We start from the raw sequence: 25,347 nt of genomic DNA on the forward strand, positions 1-25,347 counted from the left end.
GGTGAATCTCATGTGGCCTGGTTCCCTCTAAAATGAGATCCTTGCACAAAACAGCCCTTCAGCTCATTTACACCTCTACACATGGATTTCTTATTTTTATATATTGTATATAGTACATGCAGTAAGCTCATATATGTGGGTTTGGGGTCTTTTGAGCTGGGAGGTGTAGTTAGGACAAAGAAAACCTTTGCCACTTCCAAGAGCAGGATCATGTGCAGTGATAGTAAAGTTGCAGAGATTTTGGATGAAGCATCAAGGGACTGCTCATACACCACAGCAAGAGCTAATAGCTTGCTTTTCTGTTCCTTTGCAAACAGGGGTGGCAGCCGGCATGTTACATTACCTCTTTGCTCCTATTTAATATGGAAGCATTGGCCAAGTCATTGCAGCATCCTTTTTACAGTGCTACTTTCTTTTGGGCTGCGTATTTATATACGAGGCTGCAACTGAAGATCCAGCTCAGAGAGAACGGCAATCTTTGGTACCTCCTGCTTGTCACTCCCTGACTGCCTGCTAAGCCTGCAACCAAATTCCTGCTGCAGGAGATCCTTAGATCTGGGGTGCAAATAAAGCCATAAAATTTTTGGGAAAGGTGATATGGAGATTGCCGACTGCAGTGCAGTAGGTGCCTAGCTTTATGTTATCTTTTGGCTCATGAGCAAAGGGAAAGATTTCAACTTTGAAGATATTATGAGTAATGCAAAAAAAAATTCAAATAGAAGTTAAATTGTATCATGAAATCCAGCATGCTTTATCAAAGCATTGTCTGGCAGCTGCCAGAGCCATTGATTTAGCAGATTTTCTGCAGTAATGTTGCAGAATAAAATAAGAAACATTTAAAGAAAACTCTGTTCTGCTCCACCTTCCTTTTTTGATTCAGTTTGGAAGCTGCAACAGCATGTCCTTTAAAGACTTCTCCATTTCAGAGGCGTTCATGGGCTCTTCCATGCAGACATTAATTTTTTCCCATTCTGATGGGACTTCTGGAAAATAATTGGTCAATTACATATTAACTGGTAGTAAATTTACTCATTTTTAAAATAGGTTTTTTCTGGCTTTAAAAAAAACATGGTTTTGATCCGGAGCTTGGAAAATGTACTGTGGGTAGCAGCTAAGCAGCTGCTAGCAGCTGATTGCAAAGAAAGAAAATTATTTTTAAAACAGGTTACAAACATTTTTTTAAATAGAGAATGAAATGTTTATAGTCAGCTTTTACTACTGCTGAATGTCTGTCACTTTTACCATTAAGTGTGGTATATTGGAGTGATAAAAGAACAATGAGCCAAATAAACTGTAGGTATAGCTTTTACAGGTTGGGAATGTAGGTAGCAAGTGATCTATTCCAAATGGTAAGACATTGCTAGAAGCAATAGGACGTGCCTAAAGTGACCATAATATTTGTTGGACCAAGACTTGCCATTTTGATAAAAGGGATTCACATGTGATGGAGTGACCACTGGCAAGCAGCCTGTGCTTGACGTGCCACAGCCCTTTTCTATTTTTTTCTGATATAGGAAGGAGGAGTAAGAAGAAGGATTGACAGCCAGGTGTGTAGGAGTGCCACCACCATCCTTTTGGAAGACAGTCAGCAGTTCCTGCTGCAGGACACTGGTGCCCTTTTTTTTTTTTTCTCACCACTTTAAGGCAGCTCTGTAGAAAAGTTTTCCATGCGCCATGTCCACTGGTAGAGGTGAGTGCAGTTAAACGCGTGGCTTGCAGGTAAGCCTAGCTCTCTCCCTGGCATTGCGCCCTGCCATGCGTGCCATTTTCATTTTCTTCCCTACTCCATTGCTGTATCCATCCTTACGCACAGTGTGTGACCTATGCAAACTTCAGGTAAAGGCACTTAGGTGAGACCAGAGCCACACACTAACTGACCTTCACAGAGCAGAATTTTGCCGCTGTATTTCTCCTCTGGTAAGCTTGTTGCAGTTGACTCATGGAGGTTTCAACTGCAGGATTTAGGTGGTAAAAGACAGCTTGACACAATCATTTTCTTTCCTATTCTAATGCCCTGTCTTACAGAGGGCATGAGACACTTTCACTTAGCATGAACCAGCACAGCTTCCTTGGTTTTAGGGTGCAAGACCCGTTTACAGCCATTGGGAACACCATTTCCTGACTGTGCCTGGAAGCACTGACGGGTGCCTCTGGCTTTCATTTGCCTCACCAGAGCAGCCAGTAATTAACTGATCAGTTGGCTTTAACATTCCTGCAATAGTTTAAATGTGCCAAATTTTTAACGAACAGGGTTTTTTGGATAGTCCATTTAACCACTTGAATTACTGTAACTAACCAGTGCGTATTTGTTATTCGAGGTGATGACTTCCCAGACATGTACATACAAACGTGGGGTTTTGTGGATGTTTTTTCAGCTGTGACACAAACCTTTAAGAATTTATTTTTAAATGGTTGCTGGATAGATACTTTATCACTTCTGGCAAACCAGCTGTCCACATGGTTTCTTACTTTTTGAACAGTTTTCAGTTTGTACTTCGCCTGTGTTGTGTGTGAGCACAGTGATTTATGCTATCTCATGGAGTGTATTTTCTTCTGTTGGGACAGAAACTGACAAGCACAGGGAAAATGCAGGTATGGCAGAAATGTGCTAGCTCTTATTATGTGCTCTTAACAATATGGCAACTTATTTTTTGCTGTCTCAGTGTTAACAGTGAAGAGATGGTGAGAACCGCATTGAGCGCTAGGATAGGATCTTAAATGAATTTTGAACAGGAGGAAAATATTTTTGGTCTTCTGGAGTTTTATGAAAAATTGTGGTTAACTCCATAGCTTTTAAAATATGCAATTCAGCTGCTGATGAGCCCAACAGTGGTGACTGAGGGATGACCTGCAATTTATTCCAGAAACCAATGCCCCCTACTTGACAGGTGACACTTTCATGTCCAGCTTAGACATCCAGAGAACACTGCTGTGTCCTGCTCAACATCCAGCAGTTCTTGTTCACTGTTTCCAGACCTTGCTTAGTAGTTGTAAGTCAACCCCAGGCATGAGGTTGTAGCACCAACCGGGATCATAGTCTTGGCAAATTCAGCTAAATTCAGTGCTTTTCAAAGACTGCATGAAATCATAGACCTGCTAGTGGGGCAGCAAGCAGGAAGAAGCCTGCAGGTTGCTGCTGCCCTAAACTGCATTATGAGGTCTGAGTGCGTGGATGGGAGAGTGGCTGCAATTGCAGACTAGTCCTTTGCTTTTAAATAGATTTCGCAAGTAAAGGTGTCTTTTGCCATGTTCCAATGTTTAATGTAAATTAATTACTGATTGAAATGAGGGTGTTTTAGAAAAAAAAAACAAAACAAAAAACCCAACAGGTGTTGCCTTTGCAAAAAGCCATGCCAGCCCAAAGTGTTTGCAAACTGCAGCGCTGGTACTTGATCTGAAGTTGTTCGCATTGTTTTCAGCGGGGCCCTGGTTCTTTGCCATTCTACATTTGCTAACCTCTGCCACCTTTTTCTCTTTTAGCTTGTGTGAAGTTAAAGGCATGAGCATCAGTTAAAAGGTATAAGCCAGCTGGTGTCTTGGAAAGAAACTTGCAAGGCCAAATGTGAACACTGAGCAGCTTTGTTACTACCTGTCAGACTGGGCTGATTAAGAAATCCTGTAGCAGTAGGAATGAGACTGCAATTCCAGCTTCCCCCAATGACACACCCAAGGGAATATTTAGGGTATTACATACATCTAAGGCGCTATTATATATACACACACACACACATATATATATTTTGCTTTGCGTGCGTGTGTTGGTGGGTGTTGCACCAGATGACAAGACTTCTTGAAGTCTTGTCCAACCTCACTTTTCGATGAGTCTATGAATTAGGGGGACTAAAAACTTACTAATGGGGATGTGAGGTGAAGGCAGCCTCACCAGCTTAGTTCATGTATTCCTAATGGTTCCCAGCACTAGTCAAATGTTCAACCCTGGGATGACTTTGAAAAAATCGCCCTTCTACTCATAGCTGCCAGGTGAAGGGTGCAGACCTGGGGGTGGCTAGTAAGGTGAAGAGCAGGGCTAGCAAATAATCTGCATGCTAGACTTAGCAACCATGTGTCATGCAACAGCTTCCAGTTACACACTGCCCTGTGGCTCAGAGTCTGTGCCAGGGAGTCCTACAACACTGTAGACTTCTGTGGTGTTCCCCTCTGGGAGCTGGGTCCTGACTCACACCCTTCCTGCAGTGAATGTATGTTCATTTTCCAGTATGTGTTTCCTGCAAGGAGGCCCATGAGGGGCAGTTAATATTTTCAAGTAAGTATGTACTCTGTTCCTTTCAACCAGGCTGGTTATGGGTTGATATAAATTCTTGCTGCATTAAGAATATGTCCTAGGTTTTATTGACTACATTTGTGTCACCCATGTGGTGAGGCACTACTAAAATGCTTTGAGTTGGCCAGTCTTTGTGCGTTTTTTTTTTTTTTTTTTTTCTTCAAGAAGGGCATGAATTGCTTATTTTGAATGAATTTTTAAAAATTATGAGTGAGAAAATAGCACGTATGTGAAGGCCCTATAGAAGCGTGGTACATCTGTTTCAAAGCACAGAAGCACAGAATGCATCCCTAAAACAATTGCAGCATTTGTAACTCTTTCCATTCTGACTGTGTAAAAGAAAAAATTTGCCAAAATAGCCATTGTGCGACAACAAGTTTCATTTCCAAATGTGAAGTCATTTGTACTTTGCAGAGCTGCAGAATAGGCCTCTTCGGAGGAGAGGGGGAGCATCACACAGAAGTAGCAGCTTGTGAGTATTTGGCTTTTGTGAGTCACTAAAGGAAAAAGCATCCACAAGGATGGTGGACTGACAAGCTTAATGGAAAGGAAACTCACTGAATATAAGGAAACCAGGAAGAAACGAGTTCTTGTATTCTTTCCCTAAGCATCTGCTTTTGGCCATGGTTGGAGTCAAGATACCAGCACTGATGAACCTTTTGCCTGATAGACATAGGTGCTCTTGGAGGACCACTGTGTGCAGAAGGTAAATGTGACCAAGCTCCCATCTGTGCCATGAAGCTGGAGACAAGAAGGTGGCAAAGAGCTTCAGAAAGGTAAAATATATAAAAAAGCATCTTTTCAATCCTATCAGAGCTCTGGCCATGATTTCTGAATTACTGTGACTTAGCAAGAAAATTGAGAAAATTCCCCACATCAAGGTCTGAGTGCTTAAATCTATGCAAGTTCATAGCCCAGGCAAGTACTTCTCTTCTGGAACACTCCAAAAAATAATGGGAGTCTTGAAAAGGGAAGTGTTCCTCAATACTGATTGTCCTACATGTGAACTAGCCAGACTGGTTAAAGCTTAATTAAAGTGGCCAGAGTGGCTAAATTCTTTCCTAAGTGCAGCTGCAAAACGTTAGCTGTGGGCATATTTTAGGCCTTAATTAGTAACACTTGCACTGGAGGACCAAATCTTTCATGAATGCAGCTGCAATCAATTAATATCAGGCATTTCTGCAGGCAATACAAGGGTCTCTTGAAAATTGTTTTAGTGCCCACCTAGATTAAAAAAATTAAAATACTTATATGCAACAAACTACAAAATCAAAGATAACTACAAAATGTCTTTATTGAAAAAAGCAGATTATAGCATCTAAGGTTAAATGAAACTTCTGACTTTAATATTAAATAACTTAGGATGATAGCAAGTAGCTTCTTCTTTAGATAAATAAATCTACATTTCCCAATTTTTTTCTTCAACAATCAAGGGAATCAAACACTGAAACACAAAACCACAAGTAATTCTAAAGACTAAAAGACAGAAGCACATTGAAAGGTTTTACAAGGATATATATACAAAAATAGTTAAAACTAATGTATATTTTCAGCATGTAAACTAGTTACATGATATACAAACTGGGAATTTATATACTTCCTACAAAATAAAAATCAACGTTGGTCCAAGTTCTTGGAAGAAAACTATATTCTTTTAAAGAAAACGAAAATATTTCTCAAATGAAAACTTAATTTAAGTCAAATTATATACTCTAGTTATGGCATTAGTTACAGGATGAATCACAAACTTTTAAACTTTTCTTGAAACACAAGAAAGCAGCTTTTGTCTCCTTTAGAGCTTTGGTTTACTTAACTACTCTGGAATTTCTGGTCTTAAAGAGCTCCTCTAACCATGTTTTCCTTTTGAAGCTCCACCTTACAAAATATATACACACACACACACACACACACGTGCACACAAGTGAAAGGAAAAGGAAAGAAACCCAAACAAACCTTCTTTGAAAGCTCAATTATCTAAGTGCATTCTTTTGTTTTCTAATTATTATTTTGGTCCTTTCTTTGGAACGCATCCTCCAGTCCATGGGGGACTCTGATTCACCTACAACAGCTTTGTGCTGCAGGGACTTTGTAAGATTCCCTTACCAAAATGGAAAGGTGTAGTCCTGATGCAAATGAGGACAAGTTGTTATTGTTTCAACTTTATGGAAATATTCTGAAAGTACAGCAAAGGCTTCTGAAGAACAATCCCATCATAAAATGAACTCTAGTAAGTTTACATCTGTGTTGAACTGATTTAATGTAAGAATACTCCTTAAGAAAATCATTAAAAGAAACTTTCTCATTTACGTAATTCCCCAGACAGGAGGTAAAATGTGGAGAAACTGTCACTAGCACTAAAGAGTACAGCACATCATTATTTTAATTTGTTTTTATTTTTCTCTTTGATTGGAAAAAAGAAAAAAAGGCAAATTTCACTCTAGCTACAGTTTTTATATTAAATGCTGGAAAAGCAAAGCTGTACTTCATTATACAGTAATGGAATGCACCTGTCTAGAAAATACTGGAACAACTGCTGCTTTCTGGTTTTAAACAAATTGCTTATTCTATAATGAAATATTACCTTTTGATATTTTTACCATGATGATACTTATCACATTGGAACTAAGTAGAATTAAGAGAGACTGACAAATTAACATGTGAAATGAAATTAAATATTATTCTGTTCTACAGTACGATTGTTTTCAAAAAAGAAGAAAAGGTATGGTATGTACATGTTAGATAGTGTGCTGTCCCTTGAAAAGTATGTTGGAGTGGAAGCTTAAACTTGCCACTGAAGGAGGCAAAGTGAGAAGGAAGGTACTGGCAGAAGACTCGGCTGAATGCCAGAGTAAGTCACCTCCATCTCTGGCCACTCTGATTTAAAAGGTTTTGCTTCTATACTGGTAGAGCAAAGCATTTTTCCAGTACAGTGAGTACTGTTATGGGATGACTTGCTCACAGCAACAGACCCAAACCTTCTTTGTGCATATTAATGACTGTTTTCTTAATTTGTGTTCCCTAAAATATATTGTAAAGACAAGCAAGTAAAAATGCCTCAAAGCTAAATGTGGTCCAAAGCAGCTTCCTTAAATGGAAAAAGTATTACATTGCAGCTGATGCTAAAAGTTTATCCTGAAGCTCTGATATCTTCCACGTTTGTAATAACCTTAAGGAATTTGTCTAGTCATAAGATACAATTTAAGACAACTTTTTTTCCCTTTTCTAGCATTTGCTGTCTGGGCAAGAGGCACGTGTACTTCCACTTCCTTCTGAGACTGGGCTGGTGCCTATGGACACAGAGGTAATGTTTACAAATGCAGAAAAAGTGTGCACGCACCCAATGTCCTCTTTTTCAGGCTAAGCCTCTTAGGTCACACTGCAGAAACGGGGCACTAATTCCTTCAAAACATGGCTATCACATTAAATATGTTAATTATAAACTGATATATATTAATTAGAAAATGACTTTTTAAAGGAGCATTTGACTTGCCAATGAGCATTCAGTAGGGCAGGTTAATCTAGGCCAGTGGAAGTTTGGCAGAAGTTCAGGAAACATACCTTTTGTTCCTTACTAACAGAAAAAAAGTAGTTCACAGGAATTTTTCCTGCCACCCACCCTTCCCCCATAAGGAAATTCCAGACTATCAAGAAGTTCTGTTAAGGGAGTTAATTATTCCACTTAGGAATTAGTGTCCATTGGATGCTCTTTGTACTTTTCAAGAGCACCACAAATGGCTTTCAAAAAGTCAGTGGAGCATAAGAAACTAAACTGCAATGGTGTTGCCAAATAAGTCATTTCATCAGTCTGTGTGCTGAATTTAACATGGGATCATTTCTGAATGGATTGGTCAGATTCTCAACGTGTTGAGAACTGGCATGAAAATGTCCCAATTTACACATGCAGAGAATCTGGTCTGGTATTTCCACTTCCTCTGGAGGAGAAGAATTTTATTTTATTGTAATTTTGGATACAGTTAAAGACAGCAATGATGGATTTACTTAAAATATAAATTCAGGAAGGCTGGATCAATTCTCATGAGAATGCAAGGAATTTTTTAAACATACAGATGTGTGATTTGCATGTAAATCATCAACACATGGTAGAAAACAAACCATAAAAAAGATTCGTCTAACTTCCTATATGGAAGACATGTATTTCCCCAGAGCTCTGGGGTTACTGTAAAAGCTTATGCAAAATATGAAAGTGTGTACATTCTATGTACATCTAATACTTGTTATAAAATACGAATGTTTCAATGGTCTCTCTAAATTATTATTTCTGCTAAACTGTACTTTGTTTTCCAATGTAGACAATCACTGTTATCAGTTCAAAAGTACATCTAGAAAAGAACACAAAGCTGAAAAGATAATACAAAAACCACTGTCCCCCTCTTTTTTTTAATAATGTATCAACATACAATCATAAAGCAGTTGGTAACAAATGAAGTCTTGTATAAAACAAGTAGTATAAAGACAAGTGTACCTTTGCATAGAAAGGGGCTGCTAACCCTATTAAACAAAAAAATAGGTTTAAAAGATGAATTCTTTAGTAAGTGCCAAATCATCAAGTTGATATGAATGCATTTTGAAACCATGGCTATGGGTGTACATGGCAAGCAATTACAGAGAGGTCTGTAACTTTCTTCAATTGTTATGACTTTTATGACAATTATGTGACTTTTTTCAATTGTTATGGGCATGTGCCAATGTTTTGGATATACTCCTCTGTAATGTCATTTTTATGAGATGCTTACCATATTTCTTTAACAAGCTAAATAGTCTTTGGATGACTGTGGAACTTTGTGGGATGGAAAGCTGGCCTGACACTTCTTCACAGGATGCCATTATCTAACCCATGCTGAAAGCTGTCCTTGCTAAAAACACTTGTTTGCCTCCTATTCACTACACTTCTGGGAATCTAAGTTTTAAAAAATGTGAGACTGTATTCTCTAAGACCAGAATTCAACAAAACTAGCTAAAATGCTAGCATTTATCTTATCATGCTTGCTGCAATATGATAAGGTGCTAACTTTTGGAAAGCAATTCTACACTCCTTACTTGGGTGAAATTTCCACCGAGGGAAAGCAAGTAAGGAGTGCAGAACAGCCCTTTGTACCATTGTTTTTAGAAATGCTGTCATTTACAGTTATAGTTTAGTGGTGAATTATTTGTTCAAGTAGACGGTGTCTCAGTGAAAATGTCTAGATAAAAGAATGCTTATGTACAAGATCAGAAAAGGACCCCTCACCTCTGATTTAAAAAATAAATAGCTGGTTTAGATGGTTATTACTGGAATCTCATCTTTAAAGGAACAGGAAAGTATTTTTAGATTTTTGTCTTCTCTTTCAAACGGCTTATTGGTATTGGAAATGTCTTTCAGAGTTCTGTGACATGCATTGGATAGCTCGGAGGTGGATGCGATGGCAGTTTAATATTAAGGCGCCTGATATGACAGCTGTGGCAGAGCAAGTGGCCCTCTAATGGGTAACAACGATGGCCTTCCTCGTCATTGAGCTGCAAGCCACAATCCTAGAAAAAACATGCACATCCCAGATTAGTGATTCAGGTAGGTCATCTTACAACAGTGCATATAACCCTGAGAGCTCCTTCCCATGCCTCCAATGACTCAAGGGTTTTCGGTAGGTGGACCCTGACTATCTCATATAAGCAAAATGACATCACTGAAATCCAACTGGACAGTCTATAATAGTACCCAGCATTTTTTTTCTCCATTGTTTTCTCATTCTGGTCTCTTCTTCATCTAATAAATGTTGATGGAAATCAAAAACACGCCAAGGACTGACACTGACACATACAACCTGGAAGAGGTTAGAACAGAGGAGGAGCTAATTCTGCAACGAGGCAGTGAGCAAGGAATGGGGGAGCATAAGTGGAGAATGAGAGGAGTGGGCCACAGGGTGAGATGAGACATGTTTTACTTCTGAAGCAGGGCTACACTTTCTTTAGTTTGGAGTTAAAAAAAATTAAAGGCTTCAAGGCTAATGGTCCATCTTTAGTGGAAATATATGTTAGTACCTCTGGGGCCGACACACAACTACAGGGACAACATGGGTGAACAACAGTGGAGGAACAGAGTGATGATCCTGCCTGCTGACTATTATGTACACTGCAATAGAGAAAATCTTGGTTTTCAGTTGTCATCATTATAATTTTGAGGACATTTTAAAGTCATGACAGTTTTGTGCTTGGATTTGATGTTTCAAGTATGTTAAATACTTAAAAATTGTTACTGTGACCAGTCCTGACAAACCAGAGATTCTGAGTATGTATTTGTGCACTTAGAAAGGAAAAAAAATTGAATGAGTTGGGCATATAGGTCATTTTAGTATTGAAAACTGATGCAAAGTTTTTTAATTGGACACAGAATACAATTCTTCAGCTTTCATAGCTCAAGTTAAAATCCTCAAATTTTATAATGCTGAAGTAAGAATGAAAACCGGATTTTAAAGTAAGCTTTAAAACTGGAGCGTTAGTTTAGGGAGGCTTTAACCAGAGTTTCTGCCAAGGTAGTTTTCTGTGTGTTATTATATGTTACATAATAACTTTATAGTCCTTTATGTAAAATTTAAATTCAATTCCTCATTAGAACATAACCATTTCAGATGCCCTACAGATGTGCCAAGTGTTCATACCTTTTTCCCCTCTCCAAAACTGTATTTATTTTCTGCAGTGAGAAAGCCTGCCTTCTCAGTGGATTTCAGTTTTAGAGTGGGGGTCTATTGATCTGTAAACCAGCTTCAACTTCTCAGCAGAAGTTAAGTGGTTGCACAGGAAAGAGATGATGTAGAAAAGCAGCAAAGTTTGCAAACTGACTACTGACTTTGCATGGCCACCAGGTGATGATGACATTACCAGCATTTCAGAAGTGACTGTGTGAGTCGTCACAGCCTTTGCAAACGTCTCCATGCAAATACCTCAAAATACCAGCACTAACTTTTTTAGCAGTATTTGGAGAGAGCAGTGACCCAGTGTGTACAGTTTGAGAGCCTGATTTGAGACCATTAGGCAGTAACCTACCCCTGTTGACACATGGCTAACACCCTGATTTCTGTACATAAATGCACTCTGCCATTCTGGGCAGATGTGGAGGCAGCTTGATTTGCCTCAAACTGGAAGGAGAATGGGGAAATGAATAATGAAACAGAACTGAAAATAAACCCCCATTGGGACATTCTAATATAAAGTCAATAGCCTGAGAGAGAAGGGGAGGGAGCTGTCATAGGTGAAGCCTGCACAAAGCAATAGATGGGGGAAGAAGGAGGAGGGAAGTACAGCTCTCCAAAATGCTGTGATTTCCTGTGCCAATTTCTCTTTAAAAATTAATGGCAAAGGATGGAGTATCAGGTATCTTGTTGGAAGGGATAGCTGAGTGGATGGGTTCTTCCTTACATTTAGGTTCATATACATTTCAAGATGCCCTGAATTTTGTTACTTTCTCTCTCAACTGGAAGTCTCTTTGTAAAACCTTTTTGTGCAAAAGTACATGGAAGATAGTATTGCTGTATTTTGCCTCTGGTGCTAAGACAGTTAAGTAGCAGTTAGGATCTGTGTGGATATTTGCATGTTATATCAGTGCGCCAAACCTACAACAAAAGGGAAGTTTTAGGTTGATCCCAAATGAAAGCGTTTGTTTCCTTCCTTATGCTCCTGGATGCAGAGCTAGAACTGAACTCAAGCTCTCCTCTTCAAAGCACAAGCACTAATCCCACAACTTGATCTGCCCCAATAAACGTTTAAATGTTCTGCACACAAAGAAACTACTCCCAAAAAGGGACAGAAAGTCAGTGGTACCCATCTTTTTTCTAGTAAAGAATCAATATTCATTCAGCATGGAAAAAACACAGATCCCCTAGAAAAGCTGTCCAGTGTAGGAGCAAGGGTCCTTCCCTGCACAGGCCATGTGAATTCAAGTCTCCTCAGTTCAGAGCCACGCAAGGCCAATCCAGAGATCCAGGAAAAAGAGAACCGGCACCTACTCTTTGTTCTCTCCCCATCTGGAAGTATTGAGAAAATTCAACCCAACCAACCAAACCCAGCTTTTGAAGTTAATATATTTGGGGAAAAAGATGAAACTAATTTGATACTGGAGATGGCAGCACCACTTGCAGCCCAGCTAGCACTCATCCCCTCGCCTCCCTCCAGGGAGCTGTGGGGCAGAGCCCGACCTGCCCAGGCGTGCAAGAGCCAGCAAGTGCACCCTGGGGTGCGAGTCAGGCACCTACCAAGTGGCTGCTAGTTCTTAGCAAAGCCTTGCCGTGGGGCGGGCTGGCAGAGGCACCTGATGCTTACCTCGCAGTGATAGCACTCCACATGGTAGTCTTTGTCCATTGACACCACCCGAATGGTCTCCTCAGAACCCTGTTGGGGAAGCAGAGAGAGGTGAGAGTGAGCTTGTAAGTAAGTGGCATTTTCTCAATCTTCTTTCAGTGCCCAACCTATCACTTTTGAGAGCTGTTTCCCTGGGGCATCCCCTCTTACTCGGCAGAGCAGAGCTCTGCGACCACAAGGGTCTTGTCCCCTGGTACTCAGCACTGCACCGCTAGTTGTGCTGTTTAGCAGCAGCATGGGTGTCTGACATACATAACTAAGCTGTAGAGGTCATTTGGGAAGTGTAGCCAAAACTCTACACTCAAGGGACAAATTAGTCTTCAAATAAAATAATTTTCCAAGGGCACCCAGGATCTAAATGACTTACCAGCGAAAAAATACGATCTGCTGCTTGGGTTACTTTTCCTTGTAGACATCCTGACCTGAGTTTTCCAGAACTTGTAATCCCGTCAAACCATCTGCTGCACAGCTATTTTGCACATGTCACTGTATGTACCCCATAGGGATTTACATACCAGTCCGGCAGGTAATTATGTGCCCAGGCCAAAACCTCAGCATGAGGGTGGATGCGGTGGAGTTGTGTAATTCCTGGCTGAGCCTCAGGCCCTGCAGAGCAGCCCATACCCTTCTTGTAACCTCACACACTCTTTCTCTGATCCACTCTGAAGACAGAGCTCATTAAATGTGTTGCCTTGCATTGTTTCCAGTTCCAGGTGTGGTTAGAGCATCAGATATGACGTAGACTATGTCTGAGAAGCTGTGGACATGTTAGTACCTGCACTGCTACACTGCTAGACTTGAACTAACCTAAGATACCTCCATGGGAAAGAACGTGTAGTCCCTCCTGCTAGCCATGAAGATGAGTCAGCAGTAGGACTGCCTTTTCTTTTTTTCTTTTTCAAAAAGTAATTTTGTAAGACAATGCAGCAAAATTTAAATTATGTGAGAGCTGGTCATTTAACAGAAATAACAATGACAAATGAGGGTAAGGTGCAGAGTGATGGAGGTGGGCATGCTTAGAGGCTCTAGCCACAGGCTTTACTAGGGCACAGCAGCATATAGGATGCGAGCTCTGGCTCTATAACCATGACGAGTAAAAGGAGGGAGGCACTGAGGCCCTTGCTTACAAATAAGCTGGTCAGTGACCTCACCAATGGGAACTTACTTAGAGGGTCCTGCACCCACCAGAGTATGAGGGAGCACCACTGTGGGCAGGCAGAAAAGGCATGTCTTAATGTAGAAGTCTTGTCATGCTAACTATACTGTCAGGATAGGCTGAGGTTGCAAGCAGGTCATTCACTCAGCTTCCCTTTTAGCCAGCTGCTGGCTTTTCCACCCCTTTAAGCACTTTCATTACGTTGCCACCCCAGGAGGACAGACTGTGTGGCCTCTTCACAGGGTCAGGGTAACCCTCAGATGTCTTTTCAAGTTTGGGCATCTTAACAGATCCACATCAGAAATGCAAACATAGCAGACAAGGAAAATTGCTACTTGAGCTAATGGGAGATTCTAAAAATAAACAGGGCTTTACTTATTGGGTTGTTCTTGGAGCCCCAGTCAGGGCTTTCAATTAAATGAGATTTATAACAGCATAATTAAGACCTGGAAAGCACCCTAAAGATACAAAGTACTATGCTGCATAAGTAGTATGATTATTACAACCTCTGGGAATGTTTGGGAGTGACATTATTGCTGAACTGTGTTTAATTTAGTATCTGACATCGTAGAGATTCTGGAAGAGGGAGAAAAAGCATCTAATGTGTTTTTAGAAAGTGTTCATATGCCAACAACTGTTTTCTCTAAAGAGTCAGTGCACGTTAACATGTACCTGTGCTGGTAGGATCGGCTGGTTACAGGAAGCGCATTTTGGTGCAAAAACCCTAGGGTGCAAGAAGAAAGTGTTCACATCACATTTAAAGCTTTTTTAAAAAGTAGAACCAAGAGAGGTATTCTAACCATGCCTTGTTTTTAGCAAAATGTAGATCCACAGGATTTGAAACACCTCTAAATGTTTGATGATATTCAGGGAAAAGGAGATTTGGAAGAGGCTGATCTACCCCAGCTTTATTGCTTAGATCTTCCTGACCTCTAGGCATAGTGAATCCAGCCCTTTTCCCACATATGCCCTTTCTCTTACCTTCCTTTACTCATAAAGCCATTCAAATTCTTCCAGAGACTCACCTCTTTGACTGCAAAGCAGCTCCCGCCTTGGGGACTGTCACTATCTGATGTCAGGAAGATATAACCATGCTAAGTAGGAGAGGGGCTGATCTTGGCTAGTATCTACTTAAACCAAATACATCAACTGCTCTTGTTATCCACAGCTGCATTTTACAACAATCACTGGGCCAGCATCACTCTATCCTTGTAACATGGTCAACATGAAACCAATAGGTTTGAGTTCAGAGTGATTTACTCTGATGTATAAGCTGAGTTATTGGTTGACTGAAGCTAAGAGCGTTCATGTTGCCTTTGAGCAGGAGCAGAAAGGAATCCAAAAGCAGTCACTTAAACCACAAAACTTTTTGTCAGGTGAGGCTAAAATCATTCTAACACTAGCTGGTAAATTACATGTCTACTGTCCAGTCTAGGTTAAACTAACTTACGTGCACCAGTGTCATGCATTACCAGAACTTTGACTCTTAGAAACAGCCAGCAGAACCTACTGTTACTTGCAGAATTAGCCTGATCTAATTAGTATTGAAAGCCCTGAAAGAAGTAGAGAAATGGCCACCAGAAAAGTACATCCTCTGACACAACTAGCCATTGTATGCCACACTGGGCCCATGAAGTGACCTTTAACACAACTTTAAAATACTTTACAAATGCAACAAGCAAGAGCAGCACTTCAGGGACATCTGAGCAAATAGGGATGACCCTTTTTATCTGCTACAAGGCTTATAACTATACCAATAATTTAACTACTATAATTTTTCCAAGCACACAATCAATTTGCACACTTACGTATGGTAGTCTTTGACACAGTAAATATTGTTCTCCACATCTACAGTGAAAGGGACTCCATCCAAGCATTCATTACACACCACGCAGCGGAAGCAGCCAGGATGGTATGACTTTCCAAGGGCCTGTAAGATCTTAGGAGGCAAACAGCAAAATAAGTGGATGCATGATTACATGAGATTCCCACACACACACATACTGCTGTATCTGATTCTTAATAATGACAGTGAGAAAAGCGCTTCAGGACGAAATTACCACTCTGCAGATCTGTCAGCAAGGGGCCTTTTAAAACAATCAACTTGCTTATTTCAGTGGGTTTCAGTAGGCTCCAAATAAAGAGGGAGAACTGTGAAAATCAGGCTAACGCCCATCAGCCTTAGCTCTGCAGGGCCAATACTGCCAACAGAAATTAAAAACAGCTTCAGAGACCATTTCTTGGAAAATCTGTTGCAGCCAAATACAAGTTACTGGGATACAGCGTTAATTCACAAAACTTAACAGGCTGTAACAGTCAGAATCCAAACCAATCATTACTAAAAAAGTAAAATAACAAAACAAGCAAATAAATAGGTGTCCCTTTATTAATTAAAGATTCTAATCCACCACAGTTACTGACAGGTTATCACTCAGTCATAAGGGCCCACTGGTTTCTGTTAAAATTCCATCTGTATCCATGTATTTGCATACAGATCCATCCATCTGCCCAGGCTTTTCCCATGCTGACCTTCCTTACTGCATTTTAAAGGTTTCACAACCTGACACAGTCTCAGTTACACTGCTACAGATCTAATCCCATCCCTCCTGGCATCCTTGTATGTAACACTCAGTGTGGCACTGGGACATCAAGGAGGAGGCAGCCAAGCCCACGAATAAGCCTTTGGGAAGAGTGAGACACAGTATCATCTTCAGGCAGCTCTCAACAGGTTATAGCACCAATTGCGTATATTTCAGGTATAAGAAACACCTTTGGAAGGTGATTTCAAAAAGTATCTGCTATCAGTAGTGCTCAGCTTGGAGCTGCTAATAAGCTGGAGATGACAAATCTCCACAGGCCAAGCTCTCAGGGTCCTGTAGATGATTCTATGAATAAAGATCAAATCAACAGGAAATAAGAAGTGGCGCCTAGGAAAAACACACAAAGTCAATTTAATTTAACCTTTTTGTCCCCTCTAATGAAGCCCTATAGCTCTCCATTCAGTAAGTGGCATCAGACCCCATCTGGTTTGCAATCCTGTTCCTAGCCAGAAACAACTCATCTCCCTGTGCGTGCGGCTATCTAGGCAGCTACATAACACGTGCAGTCAGCCTGGAGTGGCTGTGCAGGGTAACACACACAGTCAGCCTGGCAAGTGGCTGTGCAGACACCCCTTTGCACAGGGCCAACTCCTCACTCAGCTGCACTTCCAGCCCTGAACAGCTTCAGCGCTCTGCTCCTCAGCTCTGCGTGGGCACCATCATTGTATGTGCGCTCCCAGGGAGGAACACGAAGGAATTAGCCAAATAAAACTGCTTAATTCCTGGAGCTGTTTCCTTTTGTCAGAGCACACTTGCTGATGAGAGAAAGGCAGACGAGCACCTGCCAAGCTTCCAGCTACTGAGCTCCACCAAGGAGATATTATGGACTCTTGCCTGGGATTCTGCAATTAAGGGCCAGCTCAAAGCATGCAAGTCAGGATACCCCTCCCCCTCCCAGCATGACACAACTCTAGAAATTTGCTCTTGGGCTAAAACGAACAATATCCTTGTCCAACCAGTGGTGCCAGGATATGAGCCAGAATCCTCATTAATGAAGTCTCCATTCCAGCTCCTACTGAACTTCAGTTTGCAACGCAATAGCTATTTCTATTAGGCATACTGAGGTTAATACACATTTTAAAACAAGAGGAAAATAGATCTACTACACAATCTGCACTTCTTCAATGTGCAAGCCACTTCATTTTGTTTGGGAATTCCTGCTTAGGAAGAACAGATTAAATTCTTCCTACTTTCACCCAGTGAAACAGTGCCAGCAGTATCTGGCCCAACCCATAGCCCTTTGATATTTTTATTAAAAAAGTAACTCTGCTGGCTCCCTACAAATCCCAGCAGCGATAATGCATTTTAACTGATGTGGAGCAAGTGGCAGAAGGTAAACAAAGCAAGTCACAGAGCAGGCAGCAAGCCTCAAGACTACTGATAATGTCCCTCTCCTCTCTAGCCCAGATTCCATCCGCTTGACAGAGCTCTTGCTATTCTACTGTCTTACAGAGCACAGCCTGTTTTCCTTTACCATGTTCTCAGACGAAGCTGTGCTGTAGTTTTCCCCCTTTAGTATTAAAATCCTATTTATCTTTTTTTTTTTTTTAAACTGGCATGTGGCAGAACAACAGTCTCCCATGATCTCAGGTAGAAAAGAAGCCCTACTTACTGTACTTTGTAATAGAGTATTTTTATTTATTTACTGCCTCTGTTTCAAAAATTACCTTGACAGCAGTGAAGACAATGATAGTCGACTAGGGAAAAAGCACAATGTCTCACAGCGCACTACCCAAAGCATGTGAAAAGCAAGCTACCCCGCAGTTAGGAATTTAGGTCTCTTACCATTTCCATTATGAGGTGTCCACAAACAAAGCACTTGTCCGCTGTTTGCTGAAAACCTGAATACTGTTCAAATGACAGAAAAGAAAGGATTATTAGTAGCCACTCCTCTAGCTGCAGAAATACCTTTTAAGTGAACGCTGCGCTATTTTCCAGCCTGTGCTGTACATGATAGCAAACTATATAATAGGTTTGGGAGACAGTGACTTGGAAGCCTTCGCTCTGCTCTTGCAGCATGCTCAGATACCAGTTTGGCCTTATGATCTACTGCAAGATTTCCATTGAGATTTCCAATGTAACAATATTATTTTAAGTTTGATTTTTTTCTTGAAGCCTATTTGGTGAGTTTGTGCTTGGTGTGCTACAATTAGCTTGAATTCACTTTTTGGTGGTTGTTGTTGGGAAAGTGAACAACACAAGACTTACTTCCCGACTCCTGCTCAAATTAGTGACCAGATGCTTACTGACCTCAGATTTTAGAGCTACATTTCACTCAGTGCTATATGCAGGCTAGAAAAATGAAGACTGGCCCAAGGAGGATTCAGGTGCCTTATGGATACCAAGCTTTTTATCCAGGGAAGAATCTGAAAGTCCAGTCATAGAAGCTTGGGCTCCCTGCACAATGTGGGTAACAGTAGGATACCTCAGAAAGAAAATACGCCAACTGTCAGCCCATGCTCCAGCCTGAGGGGAAAAACAGGAAGGCTGGGCAGGCCTGGCAGCACAGCCCTCTTGGGTTCAGTGCCTGGGGCATGACAGTGGAGAGATACTTTGACCACTTGGGACCAAAGCTCTGTGTTCCCTGCCCAAGTGTTTTTGACCTTACTTTGGACTTGCATCCCCAAAGCGGATCCTGTTTCAGATGCCAAAACCTGTCTTTAGCCTTACGTTTAGAGGTATATAAAAAAATATCAAGGTTATCAGGCCAAGGTGACTGACCTACCAAACAACTACCCTACAGGCAAGAGGCATTTGTCTGAAGAACTCCAGCCATGTAATTTTGAAACTAGTATTTGCAGTGGCTGAACTTTACCCTCACCCCCTGCAGTCCCATATAAGCAAAGTGCTGCGTGTGCACTGTTTCCTGCCAGAGGGAAGGGGTGCCCGGTTATTTGTATGGTATTGCACAGCGATGCTGATTTCTGCAATTAAGGTTGTAGCAAAGCTCACCTGAAATGTACTTTAGCTGCACAAGATAAAAGACAGGGAATGGGGAGGATGAGTGTAAACTGGTCTCTTCTCCCAGAGCACAGGTTAATTGGTTAAGGCATCTAATGCACCTCAGAGGCTCAGCCCAACAGAGCTTATGGCTTGTTCCACTCCCTCCTTGATTTAGTGGGGATTAACTGTCTCCTCACTTCAAAAGCCAGTGGTTCCCAGCCTAGAGATGCCATACGTTTTCCTTTTTATTGGTGTGAGTGGATTACATGTTATTTCAGATCAATAGGTTGGAGACAAAATTATTGTTGCTATGCAATGAAGTGATTATGAAGGAAAAGCTCTTGAAGACACACTGACGGGCCCAGGAAGTCAGTAAACGATGGTATGGCAGCTTGTCACAGCTCCAAATTCACTACACACTAACACAGCTCATGAAATCCTGAGAAACTCTGAAACTTCATCAAAAGAGACCAGGGTGTTGAGAAACAAATACAGAGGTGGGCAGTCTTAACTGGCTATTTCTGCAAGATACTGTTTTTTTGCTTTTTTCGTCTTTTTACTGGTGCAGAAAAAAGGCCTTACTGCTTGAGATGCTTCTTGGCTGCATTGCATCTGAGTAACCATCCGGCTAGACTATTTCCTAAGGTTGTGAACTCGAGGGTTACTGGAAACAGGTGGGTAGGTCCTAGTGGCGCAGACAGCAGAGGATTAACAATAGCACAAGCCCAGCTAATTCTAAAATCCTGCTGGAATGAATTTACCAGTACCATCTGGCTGTCATTTGATAAGGAATGCAAAGGAGCATTTACCCAGCTATTGATTACAAGGGAACACTATTGCCCAAGAACAGAATGGCCTAGTGGTCAGATTAATGTCATTTATTGCTAACTAGATTGTCATAAATTACACTGTTTGCCAGAAAGAAAGGTTTTGCTGACACAAAAATCACTCTTTATATGACTAACCCTATTAAATTAAAATCATGATTTGTTTTTAACAAGAGAATTGTTATTTGTCAAACACATCCAGAACTGGATTACCCAATTAAGAAGGCTTTGCAAAATGGCAGTAAGTCTAATAGCAGTGATGAAATATTTCATGGGCTTGGGGAGCTGTCCTTTACCACTACACTATTCTCTTTTCCGATCACAGTATCGATCCCAGGCAAACTGGAGACCTGATTCAGCGAGATTAGCGTTTTGGATTCAGCTCTACTTGTGCTTTAAATCTATTTGGACTGGAAAGGAATAACAGCCTTGGATCTCAGCAGCACTGTTTTCTACATGATGGTAGTACTGTGGACACTGCTGTTTAAAGGTAAACAATAAATTACTTTCTCTACATTTTTGTAGCTCACCTGTCAACTTCTGCTTTGCAGTGTTTGTCCTTAATTTGGAGAGTTCAAACAGGACTGTTGTGCTGTTTTCAATTTTAGAAGCAGAGCTTACAAACTAAGCCTTAAAATACTAATTAAAATTGGCAACCTCTGTCTTTGAAGCACTTGATTATTATTAACCTTCACAAATCTTGTGTGTGCAACAAGAGAGAAGTTGTGACTTGCTCCACCAGACTGCACGTAAGGCAGAATGGCGTCTTTATTATCTCTCACCACACCCAGGAGCCTCCCCGATGGTGGGTTCCCAGCATGACTGGGTGAAAGAAACACTGGTCCCCCAGAGCTTGTGAACTAGGTAACTGCAAAAGAGGAGATTATGCTCTACAGACTTGTAGCCTCTTTTAATACTGACACAGAGGAGGGAAAAGAGCTTTTGTGTGCACACCAGCCCTCCCTCACAATCTGGGGACGTGAAAAACAGATTGAGGTGAAAGTGAGGTAATAGAAGCTGATACGCAAGACTCCAATGGAGAAGCCAAATCACAGCTACGCTTCTGTACACATGGTATTTTATACACACAATTTCATTCAGGATGTAAGTGCTGGGCTCAATTCTAGTCTTACTCTGTAAGGGTTTCGTATGTGCCAGTTTTTGTTTTTGTTTTTTTTTTTTAAATATAATTTGTTGGCAGACCAGTAAGATGATGTAAATACAGACCAATCTCAAACTAGACAGAAATGTTCATAAGTCTACAGACAGTCTGTACCCAGGACAAATAAGCATGATTTTGAACTTTCCCCAATATTCATTATAGATGCTCATTAAACATATATAAAAACATTGAAAGAAGTTGTTATAAAAAGAACAGCTCTGAAATTCAAAGCTGAAAATGAAGTGTTACCCTTTAGTCTCACTTCTGTGACTTAGAAATAAGATGCTAGTTACCAGGATGCAAAGAAAACAAGTGCATGTTGAAGATCTGGCATATTATTTTTCCAGATTTCTTAGTTTGGTCCCAACTCTTTTCTCCTGTATTTACCTTGTCCTTGACTTCTCTCCCAGGATAATAAAATCTCACTTTATGTGCATGAATCAAAAGTTTGTAATCAAGCTCCCCAATGATACTTACATAAAATAAGACTCTGGGAAACTAAATAAACCTTGAGAAATATGTTAATTATGTTAGAAGCAAAGAGTAAAAATAAAGTAGAAGATTTGCCTGGCTGAACTTTTCTTTTGTTTGATGTCCAATATACTTTGATTATCAAACAGGCAAAAAAAATCTCTAATGATTCTGTCCAAGAGTCTTTGTTTCAATGTAAGAGGAAAACAAGTCCCCTTCTGTCCTGAATATTTAGGCCTGTTAGTGTCCTCCTGTGATAATCTTGGGGTTTATAACTCTCCTGTCTAATGTGCAATATATCCAAAAGAAATTAACAATGAATTTTGAGCATATAATGAACAATTATGCATGGAGGATAATCCCACCAAGTACTATGAGAAACAATTTCTCCTGTCTGCCCTCAGTCCTGTAACCAATCTTGGTTGTCTACACAGGGTCTTTTAAAGTTTGATGTTCTCATCATGATTTTCAAAAGAAAAACATTCAGAAAATAGCATGCCTGAAAAAGGCTTCAGGACCCAAAGTTTCTACCTTAGGCAATGTCAGATCTTTGAAAAGACATGTCGCTTCTCCTTTGCATGCCTAACCGTGCCCAAGGAGAGGCTGATGCACTTCCCTGCTGTTATGCACTCAACGAAACAAAACCTTCATCCTGGAAACAGACCCTGGAATCTCATTCAGGCCCATTTTCTTCTTTGATGAGGATGTTCAAAACCTGCTAAAGGTTTGTGCAACCAGATCAAGTGGGTTACATTTCAGTAGGTGTGGCAGTTGCTGCCCCGGTAATGGTATGAAGCCGTAAAAACTACAATTCACTGTTACAGCACTGCGAAGTCACTGAACGTGCTTGAGATTCCTACTCTTTTATGCTTTAAGGGCTTTTGAGAGGGATGATCGGGAGTTTTTGCCAAAATGCTTCAGGCATTTAATTCTGAAAACTAATTTCTGAATTGGGTGCTATGCTAATAATGTATTCCAACCCCAGGCTGCCTGTAATCCCTCACAGACTCTCTTCTCCTTGGTTTCCCATTAGCAGAGCATCTGTCTTCTCGCTGCTTTATTGTTTGCTCTCTGCATGGGACCCTCAGTACACGGGACACAACAATGCAAGAAATTCATGGGATCACGTTAAGAGAGGGAGAAAATATCAAATTTGGTTTCATGCAGATGGGGTTCTGTTGTTGTTAGCTTTTTTTTATACACATATTTAAATGCAGTGATTAAACTGAACTGAACAAAACAGGGCCTTCGCAAGCACAAAGATACAGAGCCCCATGGCAGGTGGCAGAGATTAAACTGAAGGAAAATAGTCCAGAAATTTACTCTTCATCTCTTTCATATATCCTGTTGCTTCTCCCTGTCTTGCTGCCAGTGAGGAAACGCTACTGCAGCAGCTTATCTTCTTGCTTCTGAGTTTCTACTTTGTCATGTTTCAAGGACACGTGCAGGGCAAGAAGGGACTTCGTGTTCTGCACAGACGTAACAGTTGGTCTGGCTACACACAAAACTCTGCCAAAAATCAGGACTTCAGCGGGTAGCTAACTTTGCATTAGCAGTCAGGCATTTTATAGCTGCTGAGAAGGGAATTAGCCATTTACTTCCTAGAGAGCCTACAGAGACCCATATGTGAGAACTCACCAAAGCTACTTTCTGTCTCATTAATTAAGAACCAGTAATGATTTTCTTACCTAAATCTTCCTTAAACAAACTCCTGTGGAAGCTTTGCACAGTGACAAGGATCAAGTAAAAAGCCTGAAGCAACAACTTTAACTCTGAATCTTATCATATAGCCCAGAATCTATTAACCTGATTCACATTATCCAGCACTTCATACTGCACAGCGCTATACTCTTGCTGTGGGTTATTTTACTGTCATGGCTACCATCTATTATGCATACTGCGAAAGAAACTGTCTACATTAGAACATATCTTCCTGGAAAAAAAATAATCTGGATTTTATTCAAAACAGTTGTTGAAAGATTTCAATTCAAAACATAACAGCATCTAATACCAATGTTTACTACAGAAGTGGAAACACACCACTTTCTCACATGTTTTTTTTCTAACTCTCCCATAGAAAAAAATTAATGCTGTCTGCTTACAAGTGTTTGGCAGGAGTCACACATAATTAGAAAGAGCTCTAGTTCTTTTAAGTGTGCTTCAGTTATTGTAATTTACTTTTCAATGGAATATTAAGAAAAATTGAATAATCTGACTTTTTGGATCACCATCTCAAGAGGAAATAGGGGAGTGACTATCTGGCATGAAACCAACTGGACTTTGCAACAAGCTCTTCAAAACATTCCACCAGCAAATGTAAAGTACAAGATAGTTGCAAAAGCTAGTCCATAGTGATACACCTCAGAAAAAGAGCCCATCTTTGTCTTTCCTTGTCTATTTTGTCATGGCCCAGAGTGATTTCTGTGACCCATTTAACAATCTGTAACCCAGTTCAGGAAACGCTGAGCATCCTTTTAGTGAATACAACCTTACACACTGACATTTCATCACATTATGTTTATCTATATTATCACCTGGGTACTGCCTGGGTACTGCTCTTTATAAACTTGAGGGATTCTTGTGGACCCCAGTTTGTCTCGTGTTTCAAAACACCAGTTTTCTTCAATTTGCAGACCTGGAGTTTGGCATGCCATGCAGTGTTTGCAGCACTCACCCTCAGTTTCTCAGCCTTGGTGCCAACACTTTTATATGGGCCCTAGCTTTAAAAACCTGTCCTCTCGGATGAATTCCTGGGAGACAATCCAGACCCCCCCTGAAGTCAATGTGACTTCTGCTACCAGCTTCAATGGACTTGTAACTTCTTGATAGGGAATACAGCACTACAGAATTGTGTTGCAATGAAAGGTGAACCCAAACTGCCAGCTCTACACACTCTTCATGCTGATCTACATTCAAGTCAAAGTGCAGAGGCCAATCAATATTTGACTATCCCTAGATATTTTGAAATTTGAATGTGAAGCCCATCTGTAGGTTTGATGCAACACTTGAATTCCAAATACCCCAATTAATCATTGTTACTGTCAAATTTGTTTATAAAATAAAACCAGGACCACTGGCATACTACAAACTTAGGAAAAACTAAGGGAGGAAAGTATTCAGAATTTTTTGGCAGGGAGGGGCTGGAGCGAGACACACACAAGTAACAACATGAACTTCACTCCCTCATGCGCCAATTACAGTAACACGCTATAATCTGTTTGCCTTTGTTTTCAGTGACAGTATTTGGGAGTACAGCAACGCTGGGCATTCATAATGCCCCTGGAACTTGAAAGCACCTCCTGCTCTAGCCTAGAGTCACCAGCACCTTGAAAATGCTCACAGATTTCCTTACACTTCTGTACATTAGGAACGTTGCAGCAAATCCCTTTCCAAGCTTTGATGCCATCATTCTGTTAAACGTATCAATAAACACCCATGTCTGTCTGTTCTCTGACTGGAATATGTACTTTAATAGCAAGACTCCTAAATAGAACATCCTCACAGTTATCTAGAACTGCATTTGCTCTGTCATTCCCATTAGATATGAAATGGACACG

At 40.7% G+C, this 25,347-nt stretch overlaps 1 protein-coding gene and 1 long non-coding RNA gene across 3 annotated transcripts in view; one reads left to right on the forward strand and one right to left on the reverse strand.

Moving 5' to 3' along the window:
* Nucleotides 1-5,551: 5,551 nt before the first annotated feature.
* WTIP (WT1 interacting protein) overlaps nucleotides 5,552-25,347 on the reverse strand; it is an 86,010-nt gene continuing 66,214 nt past the window's right edge. For both annotated transcript variants that reach the window (XM_074881778.1, XM_074881779.1), the window contains exons 4-8: nucleotides 18,173-18,235; nucleotides 15,596-15,726; nucleotides 14,460-14,511; nucleotides 12,593-12,661; nucleotides 5,552-9,811 (exon numbers count right to left, since the gene is read on the reverse strand). In XM_074881778.1, the coding sequence (XP_074737879.1) occupies nucleotides 9,659-9,811; nucleotides 12,593-12,661; nucleotides 14,460-14,511; nucleotides 15,596-15,726; nucleotides 18,173-18,235 (468 nt within the window). In that variant the 3' untranslated portion in view covers nucleotides 5,552-9,658. The remainder of the gene's footprint in view (nucleotides 9,812-12,592; nucleotides 12,662-14,459; nucleotides 14,512-15,595; nucleotides 15,727-18,172; nucleotides 18,236-25,347) is intronic.
* On the forward strand, nucleotides 7,507-25,237 carry LOC141948849 (uncharacterized). Its single transcript, XR_012630565.1, has 4 exons — nucleotides 7,507-7,583; nucleotides 9,663-9,848; nucleotides 20,483-20,647; nucleotides 25,025-25,237. It is a non-coding gene; the product is annotated as an uncharacterized LOC141948849 (long non-coding RNA).

This window comes from Strix uralensis, chromosome 12, assembly GCF_047716275.1.
Source record: "Strix uralensis isolate ZFMK-TIS-50842 chromosome 12, bStrUra1, whole genome shotgun sequence".
In the NCBI taxonomy this organism is placed as follows: domain Eukaryota; kingdom Metazoa; phylum Chordata; class Aves; order Strigiformes; family Strigidae; genus Strix; species Strix uralensis.